The sequence below is a fragment of the Sceloporus occidentalis genome, unplaced genomic scaffold (genome assembly GCF_023333645.1).
Source record: "Sceloporus occidentalis isolate IW3139 unplaced genomic scaffold, rSceOcc1.0.p SCAF_69, whole genome shotgun sequence".
Lineage (NCBI taxonomy): Eukaryota > Metazoa > Chordata > Lepidosauria > Squamata > Phrynosomatidae > Sceloporus > Sceloporus occidentalis.
Window position 1 is genome coordinate 1931404 of NW_028317049.1, and position 17235 is coordinate 1948638.

Genomic DNA, 17235 nt, shown 5'->3' on the forward strand with positions numbered 1-17235 from the left:
AAAGAAAGACACATGTGGACAAGCAACATCAGAAGGTGGTCCAGATGGCCAAAGTTGTTAATTATAATGATCACACAAGTGAGGAAGGGTACAGAAGTTTGTTTTTGCTCCGACTCCTGGCAAGGGAAAGATCCTGCCCCCTTCCCTCCTCCCCTCTCCCCTCTTTTGAGTTGATGGGACACACACTCTTTTGAACTTGGAACACATTTTGCAGCAACTGAACTGACCTGAGAAGAAAGGAAAAAGTGGGAGGAGGAGAGAGAAATAGGACATTTTCAAAGCCCCCTCAAAAACTGAGGTGATAGAGGATTAATCAGGACTCTCTCTGCCAAACTGCGACAGTATGTTCTCTGCTTACTTTCATGAGCCAGCCCAGACACATATGAAACTAATAGTCAGGATGGCAACTTACCAAAGAGTTGTTGTACCTCTGAAACCTCTTTCTGTTGGAGCCCAGTTCCCTCTGCTTGGCCTTCGTGTTGGCCATGATGTGGGAAGGGGGATCCTGGTGGCCCTGCACTTCGGTCACTTCCAACAAAAGACACTCCAAAGCCGTGTACAAGGTGTCCAAGATGAAGTTCCTGAGAAAAGAGACAAGGGTTAGGCTTGGTTTGGCTAGAAACCCTGCAGCACTCAAAGTCACTGTATCATCATGACTTCTCTTTCACAAAGAGGAGGAGCGGGAGGACCTGCTTTATGTCCCAGGTGGAGAAGCTGGAGCTCCTGGGCTGCATAAGAGCTACATTACCTTAGAGATCTGATCTATGGCCTCCCCTCATCATGGCCCCCTCCCCAATTAGACACTGGTCAAAATAATTATTTTATTTTTGTAGATGATACTATTTCTCTAAGCTTAACTGCTGTTTTTGTTATGTCAGTCATAGCAGGAGCATGAAGTATGCACCTCCTCCCTCTGCTTGCTAAAGCCACATAGAAATTGAGGCATGTACATTTGTGTGCATTGTTTCTCAAAGGATCTATTGTCAAAATGACAATTTCTTCACTTTTCCTTGTATATTTTTTAAACAGATGAACACTGCTGAATATGTTGCACTTGAAATATCAAAAATCTATAAATGTCTAGGTTTATGACTGAACCTTGAACCATGGATTATGCTCATTTGGGGGAAGGGAAGATGTATGTAAACTCATTTTATAAACCCAGTGAAACAAATACCTCATAAAACTCTAGCAAACACCACATACACACACAGTCCCCACACAAAGGACTCACTGGCACACTGTGTGTCTGGGGTCTGGAAATCTTACGTCCACCTTCTGGGAAGACAAAGCTGCCACAGACTGCATTCGGGACTTTATTCCTGCAAAGCATGGGCTCGGTCTCTCAGCTGCAACCTTTCCACACAATCCTGGACTGATGCATTTAAACAAAGTCCTCCTTCAGCTCCAGGAATAAAGGCCTACCTTCAGTACAAAAACACTGATTCCTGGAGCCCCAAAAAGGGCTCTTCTGCAGTCCTTTATGGCTGGATCTTCCCTGGGTCAGAGGCCGTCTCCTCAGCCGTAGAGAAGGGTTGCTCTGAGTGCGAAGGAGGAGGAGGTCCAAGGGCTGAGGGAGGGAAGGCAATGGGGAAAGGTCAGTGCCAATGGCCATGGAGGGAAGAAGGTGACAATGCCTAGGAAACTCCTCTGAGTCCCAGCCATTCTAGGAATGAGTGGCAGGAGGGAGTCCAGGGGGCTGAGGGGGTCTCCTCTCCCAAAGGGGGAGGCAAGGACTGGTGGATCCTCCCCAACTAGGGCCCAAAGGGAGGGTTTCTTTCCCCACCTCTCTCTCCCAGCCCCCAAAGCCCAGCCTCCCCACTGGCTCTGAGTCCCTGCCTCCCTTCATCAGACCCCCACAGACCCCTCCCTTCCTTCCTTCCTTCCTTCCTTCCTTCCTTCCTTCCTTCCTTCCCCCCAAAATGGAGAGTCAGAGGCACAAAGGGACACACTTCTTTCCCTTTGTCCCAAGGAGCCTGGCCTCCTTCTGACTCTGGAGCCTCAGGAGAGAAAGAGAAGCCTCTGTTCAACTGAGGCCTCAGAGAAGGTTCCAGAACATTATAACCCACAGTCACAAGCAGCAGAAAATGGCTACTGGAACACAAAAGTGCTGCCAGAATACAAAATTGTCGCTGGAACACTAAATGGCTGCCTCTGCCTCAGCGCCTGGCAGTTGACATTTGAGGCCTTCAGGGGAGAGAGCGAGAGACTGAGGGAAGAGTGGAAGGGGGTCCTGGAGGGAGGGGGTCTTGGGAGATATAGGGCCTTCCTGAGATATTTGGTGTTCACTTCTTAACAAAGGGGTTTCTGGCCTCTGAAAGGCAGTAGTAGCCTTCTCTGTTAGAGAGCTCTGGTGCCACAATAAACTCCATTTCCCAGGATTCCCTAGCACTGGGCCAGGACAGTGAAAGTGCTCTCAAACTGGACTATTACTGGAGTGTGTTTTGGACCTTTCTTGGCCACAAACTGTCCATAGCCTGCAATGCATCTCCTAATTCTGTTGGCAGTCCCTCCCTCCCAACACTTTCTCATTTCCCCCCAAAACCAGCGCAAAGGGCAGATGGAAAGAGGTTTTAAAGCAGCATTTAAATCTGCCATATTTGTTTTTAAAAGACTAAATGTCCCAAATGCTATTATCAGTTTTGTAGCTATTATTACAGAAAGACGTAGAGTGCAAAATCCTCAAGTACCTTTATTTTCTGGAGTGTGATGTGCTTTTCCAACTGACTCACTGTGATGATCTCCGGTGGTCCAAGCAGCCAAACTGCAGTTCTGTAATAATAATAATAATAATAATAATAATAATAATAATAATAATAATAATTTTATACCCCTCTCTTCAGACAAAAGGCTATCAGAGTGGATTACAAATTGTTAATTAGCCATTTAGACATTATGGATCTTAGCCCATCAGACCCTTAACTTCCTTAAATCACGCTGCCTCCATCCAGTGAATTATAAAAGGGTTTCCCTTAACCTACACTGGGACCAGATAAGGAACCTTTACTTTACTTTACTGATCTTCCCAAGCATCAACCGATCCAAGACACGTGTAAAAGGAGTGTCCAGTAGTAGATACTCCAAGGAGGTATTCATTATAAATAACAAAATATAACTGAAATATAAGTCATGCAAGTTATTAAGTCTTGCAGGTACAATATTTGTAAGTATATAATATTCAATTCATACAAGCTATTAAAGAAATAAATAAACCCAAATGTCTAATTCTGAGACTAACTTCCAAGATCCGCTCTTTAACTCTCTCTCTCTCGATCTCCAACCGACACAATTCCCCCAACTGTCTCTTGGTCTCTCAGGCCTTATATCTCCTTCTCACGGAAGCTTCCAGAAGGACCTTTATCTTGCTCTCTGATTGGTCAAGAGAGCCTTCCGTAGCAGTGATGTCACTCTGCATTTGCATAAACCTCCCTTTTCTGCCTGAAGAAAACCTCCATTGACTGGAGCCCAGTCATTACACTTTCCCAAGGCAAGGCTTGCACCTATTTTCAATGTTGTTCTTGGGGTCTGCCTTTCAGTTGTTTACAGGTCTTATGGTGACCTTATGGGAGTCTCTGAAGGGGTTTTCTTGGCTGGTTTCTTCAGAGTGGGTTTCCCATGGCCATCCTCTGAGGCTGAGAGAGTGTGACTTGCCCAAGGCTTCAGTTCTTTTGGAAGCCTCTTTGCTTTATCTGCTAGAAGGCAGCTGAAGTGTTGCTTCTTGCTCTGAAGAATGAGAGGAACCTTCTGGCATCCAAAAGGCTAACATTCTCTGGAGTTATGTCTGATAATATGAATATATAGGATTGCAATCCCTCTTCATTTATTAAAAGTTTTCTAGTGCACCCCATATCATAGAATCTCATAGCTATGTCCCTTAATGGCAGTTAACCAAATTAAACAGTATATAAAACAAAAACATGAAACAAGCTGGACAAGGAAACTGTTACATAAATTTGTAATTGGTTGACTGGCCGAACCCAAAGGATATTCAACAGTGGCTCCTTTTCATCCTGGAGAGAAGTGACCAGTGGGGTGTCTAGTGGGGATCTGTCTGAGGCCCAGTGCTATTCAACATCTTTATCAATGACTTGGATGGCATCAATAAGGGCATACTTATCAAATTTACAGATGAAACCAAATTAGGAGGAATAGCTAATACCCCAGAAGACAGGATCAAAATTCAAAATGTTCTGAATAGACTAGAAAGCTGGGCCAAAGCTAACAAAATGAAATTCGACACCGAGAAATGTTTGGTATTGCACTTAGGGTGGAAAAATGAAATGCAGAGATATAGGATGAGGGACACCTGGATGAATGAAAATACTTATGAAAGGGACCTGGGAGTCCAAGTAGACCACAAGTTTAACATGAGCCAATAGTGTGATGAGGCAGCTAACAAGGCAAATGCGATTTTAGGCTGCATCAATAGAAGTATAGTGTCTAGATCAAGGGAAGTAATAGTGCCACTCTATTCAGCTTTGGTCAAGCGCCACCTGGAATATTGTGTCCAGTTCTGGGCCCCACAATTCAAAAAGGACAATGAGAAACTGCAGCGTGTCCAAAGGAGGGTGACTAAAATGGTGAAGGATCTGGAATCCATGCCCTATGAGGGAGTGGGAATGTTTATCCTGTAGAAGAGAAGGTGATATGAGAGCCCTGTTTAAATATTTGAAGGGATGTCATATTGAGGAGAGAGTAAGCTTGTTTTCTGCTGCTCCAGAGACTAGGACCCTGAACAATGGATGCAAGCTCCAGGAAAAGAGATTCCAGCTCAACATTAGGAGGAATTTCCTGATAGTGAAGGCTATTCGACATTGGAAGACACTCCTTCCTCGGAGTGCAGTGATCCTTGGAGGTCTTTAAACAGAGGCTGGATGGCCATCTGTTGGGGATGCTTTGATTGCATGGCAGAATGGGGTTGGACTGGATGGCCCTTGTACTCACTTCCAACTCTATTATTCTAAGTGATCATGAAACATGTCATAAGAAAGTAATGCTACATAATGAGAAGGAAAGGTATGTATACACAGAACAATTACAATACACAAATCAGCTTCAATTTATCTACTCTGAATAACATTCTGATGTAATGCAGAATAACATCTAAACAAGGATAATGTAAAAATTAATTTCAGTTTATTACTATGAATAACCTATTAATGTAGTAATACAGAATGATTTCTATAAAAATAATATAAACAAGGGCAATTGTGAGTACTGTGATGTCCTGCCAGGACTGATTGAATTTCCCCCTGCATTTTATTTCACATTGGTTCAGGCCTTAGATTATTTTAGTGTAGAAAAGTCATTGTATTAGTTTGTGGGAGGAGCTGTAGGCTTCCCCTGCATTATTTCCAGGTTTGGTTTGCCCTTTCCCAGCATGCTCTGCTGTAGCTAGAGGTTTTTAGTTGGGGAGCAGTCTTTGCTGAGAGCAAGCAGAGAGCTGTCTTTTGGTGGCAAGCAGGCCCAGACAGCCGGAAAGGGCATTTCTTACACCTCAGCCAAATTAGTTACCATCAGCAAGAAAATAGAGGAATTCAGGAGCTGAAAGACCCTGCACCAGCTCCATTGAGTGAGGAGAGCAAACTAACATCAGACCCAGAAAGATGACATCCGGAAGATTGCTGAAACTGTAAAGTATCTTTTGTTTAGAGCTGGGGAGGAGAAAACTCTTTATTTTTGTCCTTTAAATTAAATTTCCCCCCTTTTGAACTTTACATTCAGCTTCAGAGCCTTTTTTGGGTAAAGAGTTTGATCTCACCAGGGTACCGGCATTGCACACCCAAACCTGCCACCACCTTTAGTTGGGTGTGTCTTCACAAGTACAGTTACACAAAGGCTTCAGTACAATGACAATTAATATAATTAAGAATGGGCTACAACAAAAAGAACAATTACAAGACACAAACTGCCTCCAATATCTCTGCTCTAGGTGACATGCTAAAATAGATGATATGAAACTAAATAAAGTGCTGTTATCCCTGTCTTTGGGAATTGATGGAGCACATTTCAAGACAAAAAGTCTTCCTCAGCCGCAAGGGAGCAGGCGTTATCTGAGATGCTCTCGTTCTTCCTCATTCAAAAAATGTGCCAGAGACATATTTTGCAACCCATCTTCCTCTACTCTCTTGCATGAAACATGTCCTGGTTTTGGGCTCTTCTGTGGAGGCCCTGGTTGCTGTCCCAGAAACCGCTCAGGTGCATTTGGGGGAAGGCAGGAGAGGGCTGCTTGGTGGCTGCTCTCAGTAGTTGGGACCCCTTCTTATTCTTGCCATTTTCATTAATATTCTGCTCCCCCCGATTTGGGACACAAGGCAGGTTCTGAACATTAAAACAACCGTTGTTTTTGTTGTGTGTCTTGAAGTGGTTTCTGACTTATGGCGAAGCTATCCTGGGTTGTTCTTGGCAAGGTTTGTTCAGAGGAGCTTTGCTATTGCCTTCCCTTGAGGCTGAGAGAGTGCGACTTCCAAGGTCACCCAGAAGGTTTCTTTTTTAAATCTTTATTGTATTAAAATACATATTTTTTGACGGCAGCTAGAACAGAAATAGCTAAATTATGGAAATCTGATAAGAGACCAACTTGGGGAAACTGGATGCTGAAAGTAAATGAGTCCAGGGCATTGGATAGACTTTCATGTATAGCCCAAAATCATGATAAAGGCAGAAGAAAGAAGGAGTGGGGAAAAGAATGGGAATTAAACTTGTCGCTAGTGGAGGAATAATCAAAGTCCTCTCTTTTTACTCTTCTCAGTGGATTTGGGAGAATGAAATTTAAGAACCTTTAAGAATATTATGCTATGCATGTTATAAATTGAATATAAGAATATTCTTTTTGCTTTCTTATATAAATCCCAGGTCAACAGAGGATGATTGAATGACTCACTGTGTATATTAAAAACAATAGAGAGAGATCCATGCAATGAAACTGATGTGAACATCTATATAAATATATATTTCTTCAGTTGTTGTTAACCTTACAAAATAGTAAGAGAAGTAAGAGAAGTAGACAATTTTTCTATGTAAAATCGAATGAAAAAATTGCAGTTTCTTTCTTTTTTTACTTAAAGTGTAAAAGAATAATTCACAGCTAGACATCATATTTCGGAGGGAGGTTTCAAGGCGAAGGACATTCAAATGGGCTCAGATTCAGAAGATGGAAAAGGAAGACTTAAGAGGGTCCCAAATGACCAGTTAAGACTCAGATTTGCTTTTACAAGCAATCTTTATTTGGATTATGTATTGGTCGTGTTTTATGTATTTGGAAACTTAAGTAAAGATGAATTAAAAACATACATATAACTTATAACAAACAAATGAACAACATTTAAATTACCATTCATGCATAGGAATACCATATATACATATAATTCTAAATGCAAAATACATTAGAATAAACTTCCAAACCTAAAGGGACAGCTAGCTCCTTTCTTTAAATAATCCTCTTTTATCTCTAACTAATTAGTCTTTCCATCTTTTCTTGTTCTTAGCTGCCCTTAAGTCGATTTAGACTCATGGAGACCCTATGGATGAGAGTCCATAATTCTCTATTTGTCTTCATACTTAACCTATACCAGTTTTATTTTGAATTGGGATTATTCCCTCCCCTTTTCAATGTAAATCCTTTGTACATATTCCCCAGATATTACCATTTCTTCCCACAATACATAGTAATTTTCATTACAAATTTGACGTTTATATAATCTTTATTATTTTCTGAGTCATAAAAATAGAATAAAACAATACAAATCCAGTATCCATAACATCACTGTCACAAATCTTTCCGTTTCCTTGGACCCGCTTTCTGCTTTCTGTCTTCTTGGCCTTTCAAGGAGCTCACTTTCATAATATTATAACCGAACCCTGCTTTTAAACACAAATTTTATGCACAACTCTAAAACGTATGAACACAATATATCCCAATTGCTTATTGATAATATCAGTTTCCATTTATGTTCTTATCTATTGTCAAAATAACGTATGCATAACTTCGCAGTATTCGATTCCTTCTTTATCGTGCTTTACTTTAAGCAGGAGACTCAAACTTTCTTCTACTGACCTATAATTAACCAGGAAATAAAGATACACATTTAAACAAATATTTGAAGAACAGACTTTGTAGATTCAATTCCAGTTAATTCAGACCCCAACGAGCTTCAGATTTCAGTTCCATTCTTTTCCCATGCCTCTTCTCTTTTTCCATATCGTAATTCTGGGCCCTACAAGAGAGTTTGTCCCGTTCCCTGTAATCATTAACTCTCTGCATCCAATTTTCCCGTCTTGGAGTCTCATCTGACTTCCATAACTTTGCTATTTCAATTCTAGCTGCTGTTACAAGATATAATATAACTCTCCAATATTGTCTTTCGTCCTGTGGGCTTAAAATGGAAGTCATATTGAGTAAGTACAATTTAGGGCTCATTGGGAATTTTATTCCCAATATCTGCTGTATTGAGTCATTTACTTTCTTCCAAAATTTCTGATTTCCCTGCAATGCCACCATATATGATAGATGTTTCCCTTTTTGCAATCACACCCCCAACAATTAATTACCTTGTGTTAATTTATAAAGTTTTGTTTAGCTTCCATGGGGTGTAATATCACCAGTTCATTATTTTCATGTGATTCTCTTTTAGATCCAGAGCTACTGTACATGTATTTGTTCTATTCCAGGCGTTTTGCCATTCTTCCATTTCAATTTTGCATCCCATATCCTGCGCCCGTTTCCCCATATACTCTTTTACAGTCTCCTGTTCCATATTCCTGCTCAAAAGTAGTTTGTGTCGTTTGGATATCTTTTTCTTATCAGGTGGCCAGAACAAATCATCCAATCCGTTTAGTCTAGCTTCGATCCCTATTGTTTTGTTGTCTACCAGAAATCTTTGTTTTAGCTGGTAGGAATTAAACCACTGTCTATTATGTCCTTCCTTGTTAATAGCTTCCCTAGATCTAATCGGCCAATTCCCTGATTGATCCTTCTTAAGCCAATGTTTGTAAGTGAGCCAATCACTGATGCTTATCCATCTACCAAAGAGTGGCTCCTGGGCCGATGTCCGAAGTGCTAACTTAAAATAAAATGTCTTTTTAATCTTGTTCCAAGTGAGTAGTAAAGATTTCCTCATGGGATGGTTATTGAAATCTTCATTCATCCCCAACTTCTCATAACATAAGAAGGCGTGCCAACCAAATCTTAACTGCACATCCTCTAGATCAAGCATTTCTTTGTCCTCTAATTTAATCCAGCTTTGGATCCAAATTAGATTACATGCCCAATAATATAATCTGCAGTCTGGGAGCGAATAGCCCCTTCTCTCTGAAGCATCTTTGAGCTCTTCCCATTTAATCCGAGGTTTGTGTCCTTTCCATATGAATCTTTTTAGCTTGGCTTCCCAACCTTTAAATATCTTATCCTTAATCTCTATTGGCAAATTTTGTAGCAGAAGCATAATTTTCTGTAGAACTGCCATTTTGATTACGGCAATTCTGCCTAGTAGTGAAAGATTTAACCAGCTCCATCTCCTTAAATTTTCTCTTATGTCTTTCCATACCCCTAAATAATTATTGTCTTTAGAAATCCAAATTCCTAAGCACCTCAATTTCTTTCCTACTTGGAAGCCCAGTTTCCTCTTTCATTCCTCTACCTCTTCTCGAGTCATATTTTTATATATCAACACTGTCTTGTCTTTATTGATTTTCAGTCCTGTGAACTTGCCGAATTTGTTTAGCTCCTGTAGCAGCAGTTCTCTGCCCCGATTTGGGTCCTCCAAAACTGTTACTACGTCATCCGCAAACGCTCTTATCTTGGTTTCCTTTCCTGTTAATCCCTTTTATATTTGGATTACCTTTAACAGAGGAAATCAAGATTTCCATCACTTCTAAGAATAAGAGCGGTGATATCGGGCATCCTTGCCTTGTGCCCTTATTCATCATACATCCTTGGGATCTTTCTCCGTTGATAATTAAGCTCTTTGTCGATTATATATTTGCCTTATTGCCTCCCATTTCCATACTTTTTACCACTTCCATCAAAAAATCCCATCTCACGCTGTCGAAGGCTTTCTCTGTGTCAATAGCAATTAGGGCACATTTTTTTCTCATTATTTACCTGGTAAAATTTAAGACAATTTATACTCATTCTGATATTGTTCCTAATCTTTTTGCCCGGTAAAAACCCATTTTGCTCCTTCCCAATTGTCGAATTCAAAATTCCCTTCAGTCTGCTGGCAAGTATTTGTGTGAATATCTTAGAATCAGTGTTCAGCAAACTTATTGGTCTATAATTAGTCATTAACAAGCTATCCTTTCCTTCTTTAGGAATTAAAGAGATACTCGCTAGCTCCCATGAGTCTGGAATCCCCTCTGCATTAATAGGATTAAACCATTTATATCGTGGATCCACTAGTTCCCCTTGAAATGTTTTATAATATCTAGCTGTAAATCCGTCCACTGCAGGGGATTTCCCCTCTTTATAATCTTCTTATCTTCCCTCCGTCTATGGGGCCTGCAAAGGGAGGGGGCTTCCTTTCCTGGGGAGGGCATGGTCTAGATCTTCCCTGTCTATGGGGCTTCAAAAGAAGGCTCCAGGGCAGAGGGACCCTAACATTTCCCCAAATGAGCACATTCTCCGTCTCTCTGTCCAGAGGTAGAGCCCTCTTTCCCAAAATGGCAGCTGAGGGGGTCCTATCCAAATGCCCCCTGTCTTTCAGCACCCCCCTTTATGCCATCTCTTCCCTTGGCACTTTCCTTCTTTCCTTCCTTTAACCTCCATCCCTTCAAGGAAGGGGACTTTCAGGCAAAGAACTAACAATGGCTTCCATGTCCTTTCTGCATGTTCCCAGAGGAGGATCACTGATCTTTGCAGGGTTGTTGTGAAGGGTAACTAAAGGATGTGTGTGTGTGGGGGGGGGATTAATTCAGATCCTGTGGGCCTCTAAGCCTAGTTGCCAGGGGGGTATCCCTCTCCCCAGAAGGGGCTTTGAGCTCCCTCCGTCTGCCTGCTCTTGGCTTTGGCCTAAATCTGGGCTCTTCTCTCCCCCACAGACAGAGCCCCCTTCCCCCAGGGAAAACCCCTTCCCCCCAGAAGGCTGTTGTTTCAAATGCTATTGAAGCCTATGCTATCTGATGCTTTTTATTTGTCACAAAAGTCTTATGACTGGGAGCCTCCCCTCTTCCCAGAGATGAAGAGGGTGCCCCCATTGGAAGACCAAAGAGGGGGGCTTGCCAGCCCTTATCTCCCCCCAAATGAGGATGAAGGTAGGGAGAGTCTCTCCTCTGCCCCACTTTCCAGGAGGGAGGGGCTCCTTAAAGCCCTTTTTACATCTTAAGGACCCTGCCCCTCCCCCCATGGCCATGTCTCTCCTCAAGTGCCCCCTGACCCCTTTTCTCATACATTTCTCTCCCCCACTTCCATCTCCTCCTCCCTCTGAACAGACTGTGAGGGCAGCAATGGCTTCAGGGCCTGAGACTGAGCATGTGCACATGCCCCAAAGGCCCCTCCTGACCATGCACAGGGATCGTCAGGGCCTTGCTGCTGAGGCTTATTCTCTTGGGAGCCTTTGCGGAAAGGGAAGGAGTGCACCCTTCCTTCCTTCCTTCCTTCCTTCCTTTGAGGAGACTTGGAGGATGCCAGAATGGAGCCCAAGGAGGAGCTGGACTCAGAAGGGAAAGGGAAGGAAGGAAGGCTCTGCTTTGTACATATAGCTCTATCTGTCTGTTTGGTATGTGTTTGTGTGTGTTTGCCTCTGTTCTTCTCATGGCTGGGAATGGAGCTGAGCACTGATGAGAGAATAAAGTGTATTTTGCGCAAATTCAGAACTTCTGTGCATCAAAGAGTCCAACGCATTGAAACAACAAATAACTTTATTGAGAACACATAATCAGAAATCCAGTGTTTAAACCAGAACTGTCCTCCCCAAGACAAAGAATACATTGAAACCCCAACACCTAAAACCCCACCCTCTTCCAATCCTAGGCCCCACCCTCAGTTCCCACAGTCTGCCCCAAAGGGAACAAGGCCCCCTTTGCCATTCCCAGAAACTACCCCCTTTCTGTTAATACCTGCCCCCACCTTTCTTCAGACAACATCCCACACTTTCCAAAAGCTATCATTCCCATAACTATTCTAGCCAGTTGTAAAAAAATCCCAGCACCCCCCATCTAACTGACCTATACCATGACCCATAATCCCCAGCCAAGTTTATAACCTAAAGCAATTAACTATACTAATAGCAATTAAACTTAACAAATTATAACTTTAAAACATAAAGAGATATAAAGACAGACAAATGTAACACACAAATCACAAGGGTCTTTTCTTTGCACCATTGGATTGAAAATATACTTTTTGTATTCCTTATTGACAAAAACAATGTTAGTTTACTGCTGAGATTTGAGTGGCTTGTCTCCTGTGTGGACTCTCTGATGTCTCAATAGGACTGACTTCACTGAAAAACATTTCCCACAATGCTGGCATTTGTATGGCTTCTCTCCTGTGTGGACTCTCTGATGTGTCACTAGGACTGACTTCACTGAAAAACATTTCTCACAATGCTGGCATTTGTATGGCTTCTCTCCTGTATGGACTCTCTCTGGTGTGTCACTATGTTTGACTTCAAAGAAAAACATTTCCCACAATGCTGGCATTTGTATGGCTTCTCTCCTTTGTGGACTCTCTGATGTCTCACTAAGGAGTTTATCGCATCGCGTTCCGAGAACATTTTTGGAACCCGTTTTTGTCCCCATCGGGTTCCCATCGCGTTCTACATACCCCTCAAAGTGTTCCATATGTGTTCCTCGGAGGGAACGGATGAGAAAGTGATCCAAGCTTGTGGAAACGTTTTTAAAACGGTCCAAGAAATGTCAGAGCGGTAATGTAATCCGTTCTTACTTCCGTTCCCATGTTCTGCCTTGTTGTGATTGGCTGAAAGGACTTCCCTCCCTGCATTCTGTTTCCCAAGCTCTAGCCTGGCCCTGGATGGGGCTCCTCGACTGCAGAGTCCTCCAAAGCCTGGCTGGGACTTGAGAGAGGCTGTCTCCCCAGCTCTAGCCTGGCCCTGGACAAGGTTTAAAAATGTAGGACCTTCTTTTTAAAATTTCCTGGCCAGGAAATTTTTTTTAAAAAAGCCCTACATTTTAAAACATTGTCCTACATTTTCCCAGTTTTGAGGTCCCCAGGGATGGCAACCCTATGTTTATGTATATGTATAACATTTATATATATATATGTGTGTGTGTGTGTGTGTGTGTGTGTGTGTCTAAAAGTATACATACAATATATATACAATATACATATTTTAAATATGTAATATATACAAAATATATATATTATATAATATAAATATATTACACACAATATATACATATATATGCATAATATATATATATATATATATATATATATATATATTGTATATATAGATTGCGGACTATATGTGTGTATACATGTGTGTGTGTGTGTGTGTGTGTGTGTGTCTATATGTATCTTGTATATAAAAAGATTAGGTTGTGTTTGCACAAATAGCTCCCTGTAAAAGCCTTTTGTTCTGTGTATGTGGTACTCATGAACAAGAATACACTGTTACAAATACGCATGTGCAAATATTGAAACGTTCTCATACTTATCACGCTTCCTATAAGGACAAATGCGGTAAATTGTGTTCCCGTTACGTTCTCGGAACGCTTTACATTTTCGAATGCGATAATATCCGTTCCCATAACGTTACATCTTGAAACGTTTTGGGAACAGAATAGAAACGTTTCAGGCACTGATGCGATAACCTTCAATGTGTCCCTTCAAAGAAAAACAGTTCCCACAATGCTGACATTTGTATGGCTTCTTTCCTGTGTGAACTCTCTGATGTATCATTAGGATTGACTTCCAAGAAAAACATTTCCCACAATGCTGGCATTTGTGTGGCTTCTCTCCTGTGTGGATTCTCTGATGCAGGACAAGGATTGACTTGTAAGCAAAATGTTTCCCACAATGTTGGCATTTGAATGGCTTCTCTCCTGTGTGGATTCTCTGGTGTGTCACTAGGTATGACTTCGAAGAAAAACATTTCCCACAATGTTGGCATTTGTATGGCTTCTCTCCAGTGTGGACTCTCTGATGTTTCAATAGGTTTGACTGCCGAGAAAAACACTTCCCACAGTGCTGGCATTTGTATGGCTTCTCTCCAGTGTGGACTCTCTGGTGGTTCAATAGGTTTGACTTGAAAGAAAAAAATTTCCCACAATGCTGGCATTTGTATGGCTTCTCTCCTGTGTGGACTCTCTCATGACTGACAAGTTCTTCTGTAAAGAAGGATAATGACAGATAATACTGAATATCAGAGTTAAGAGAGAAAAATGTTAACCTGAGATTTAGCCCTATGTTTACTCCTCCCTATTTGATATTAAATTAAGTCGGAGTCAGATTCCAATAACTCATTGGCAAAGGCAGAGCAAGGGGGCTGGGGCCTGGACTCCAATTTTGTTGAGGGTCAAGTGCCAGGGAGTAGCCTTAAAACATCTATAAGACAGGCATGGACTACTGATGGGGTTTGGAGGAGAAATAATATTTGCCCCCAACATCCAACAGCTTCCCTTTGGGGAAGTGGAGGCCATTTTGCCACTATTCGGCCCTCGCTGAGCCATTGCAGGCCCAAGGGAGGTCTTTCCCCAAAGAAGACTCTCCAGAGCCTTAAAAGGATGGAAGAGGGCCAAAAAATGTAGGAAACCTGCTCAGGAATGTGCTGAGTAACATTTGGCTGTGAAAAGCATTAATCTCCATGGCTTCTTTCCACAAAATCCTAGAATTGGCAGTTTAGGATGGAATATTTAGAATCCTTAGAAACTGGAGAGCAATAACGCCCGACTAAACTACAGATTCCTAGTAAACTGCAAGTTGAACATGGGCCAAAAGTGTGATGCTGCAGCTACAAAGGCCAATAGGATTCTAGGCTCCATCAATGCAAGAATAGTTTCTAGATCAAGGGAAGTAATACTGCCACTCTATTCTGCTTTAGTCAGGCCTCCCTTGGAATAATACTGTGTCCAGTTCTGGGCCCCTCAATTCAAAAAGGACGTTGACAAATTGGAGCATGTCCAAAGAAGGGCAACCAAAGTGGTGAAGGGTCTGGAAACCATAAAGCTCTATGAGGAGCAGCTTAGAGATCTGGTTATGTTTATCCTGGAGAAAAGAAGATCAAGAGTGGATATGATATCCATGTGTAAATATTTGAAAGTGTGTCATGATGCGCAAGGAGAAGGCTTGCTTTTTGCTGCTACAGAGAAAAGGAGACACTACAATGGATGCAAGCCACAGGGAAAGCGGTTCCACCTAAACATTAGGAGGAACTTCGTGACAGTAAGAGCTCTTTGACAATGGAATATACTCCCTTAGAGTTTGGTGGCGTCCTCTTCTTTGGAGGTCTTTAAAGAGAGGCTGGGTGGCCATCTCTTGGGGGTGATTTGAATGTGTATTCCTGCATGGCAGAAGGGGGTTGAACTGGATGGCCCTTGTGGTCTATTCCAACTCTATGATTCTATTATTCTAGTGGAACCATAGAAACATAATAATATAGGATAAAAGGGCCCTCAGTCTTTATAGAAAGAGCAATGGGTTCAGGTTCCTTACCTACAGAAGCCACATTCTCATAATTGTCCATCATTACATAATTGTACAAAAGTTTCTGTTTCTTCGTCAACAGTTTCCATTCATCTTCAGAGAAATAGACCGCCACATCTGCAAAGGTCACCTGAAATAGAAAATAGCCCTCATCCAGAGAGTGACTAAGCAAAAGGGGAGGAAAGGACATGGTGCATCCAAATATTATTTCATCACTTTACAATTCAGTCCAGGAAATAAACTTTAAATTCTGTTAGCAAGAAAAAAGCTACTGCCTTTGAGATCAATTTGGTTTGAATCCTTTCAGTATAATAAACAATATAATTTAGGCCATGGCTGGGATATTGAGGATGGATTAGGATACTGACTATCCCAAGACATATAGTACATTTAGCCACAAAAGAATTATAGTGCATTTAGACATTTCTCACCAAATTTCAGAGGCAAATGTCATTTTAAAAAACAGTTCTGGGGAGCACTCTGGACATGAGGGCCACTGAGCCCACCCCCAATTTAGATCCAGAAGTGGTCTCCCATATCCCCAACATTTCACAGACAGGAAAAGCAAGACACATGTGTACAAGCAACACCAGAAGGTGGTGAGGATGGCCAAAGTTGTTTATGAGGAAGATCACACAAGCTAGGAAGGGCACAGCAGTTTGCTTTCACCTCAGCCTCCGACAAGGGAAGATCCTGGCAACATCTCTCCTCTCCTCTCCCCCCTTTTGAGTTGATGGGGTGCAAACACCTTGGAAGTCATTTTGCAGCAACTCAAAAGAGCTGAGGAGAAAGGGAGAAAGTGGGAGGAGGAGAGAGAAACCAGGACATTTTTGAAAGCCCCTGAAAAAGTGGGGTGACAGAGGATTAACCAGGACTTTCTCTGCCAAGTTGGAACAATATGTTCTCCACTTACTTTCATGAGCTGGCCCAGCAGCGACACAAATGAAACTAATAGTCAGGATGGCGACTCACCAAAGAGTTGTACTTGGACAGCCTCTTTCTCTTGGAGCCCAACTCCCTCTGCTTGGCCTTTGCGTTGGCCATTAGTTGGGCAGGGGAGGGGTGGTCCTGGTGGCCCTGCACTTAGGTCACTTCCAGCAAAATATGCCCCAAAGCTGTGTAGAAGGAGACCAAGATGAGGTTCCTGAGAAAAGAGACTAGAGTTAGGCTTGATTTGTCTAGAAACCCTGCATCACTCAAAGACACAGAGAACAGCATGCTGCTAGTGAGATACGCAGGTGACATATGCCTCCTTTGGGCCAATGCAGAGATGGGTATCCCCTTCCTCCCTCTTCACCAAACAAAGCCCCCTGGACCTAGCATAGATTCACTGCAGCTCCACTACACAACAGATACTCCATGTTAAAATGCTTTTGACATTGCTATGTTAAGCAGCACGTGAGGCAACATGTTAACGTATGGTGCCAGATTCTCCACCTTGACTGTAGTCAGTAGCTTGTGAGCTGAAGAAACACCTGTCACTTTCTCAATGAGCAGAGAGACAATGTAATCTTCTCTAAGATGAGGCTTTTATTCCTATAAGAAGTTCCACTGTGTACAACACTATATACATCGACACCCTCCACCATCCACACCAGGAACAACCCACTCTGAGGCACACACTGTCTGAC

At 42.2% G+C, this 17235-nt stretch overlaps 1 protein-coding gene across 1 annotated transcript; it reads right to left on the bottom strand.

The window, feature by feature from the left end:
* Nucleotides 1–8048: 8048 nt before the first annotated feature.
* LOC149286393 (putative zinc finger protein 75C) lies at nt 8049–17235 on the bottom strand. Its single transcript, XM_089494188.1, has 5 exons — nt 17042–17235; nt 16577–16748; nt 15614–15734; nt 14146–14289; nt 8049–8056 (listed from the first exon to the last, which is right to left on the bottom strand). The coding sequence occupies exons 2-5, from the start codon at nt 16646–16648 to the stop codon at nt 8049–8051; spliced, it is 345 nt and encodes a 114-aa protein (XP_089350314.1). The 5' UTR covers nt 16649–16748; nt 17042–17235.

Bases quoted from the DNA above. Each gene is read 5' to 3' on its own strand.
- LOC149286393 (XM_089494188.1), bottom strand. From the start codon at position 16,648: ATGGCCAACGCAAAGGCCAAGCAGAGGGAGTTGGGCTCCAAGAGAAAG. The intron at 15,735-16,576 runs GTGAGTCGCCAT...TTTCTATTTCAG, and splicing joins TGTCCAAGTACAACTCTTTG to GTGACCTTTGCAGATGTGGC. The intron at 14,290-15,613 runs GTAAGGAACCTG...CCTTCTTTACAG, and splicing joins TGAGAATGTGGCTTCTGTAG to AAGAACTTGTCAGTCATGAG.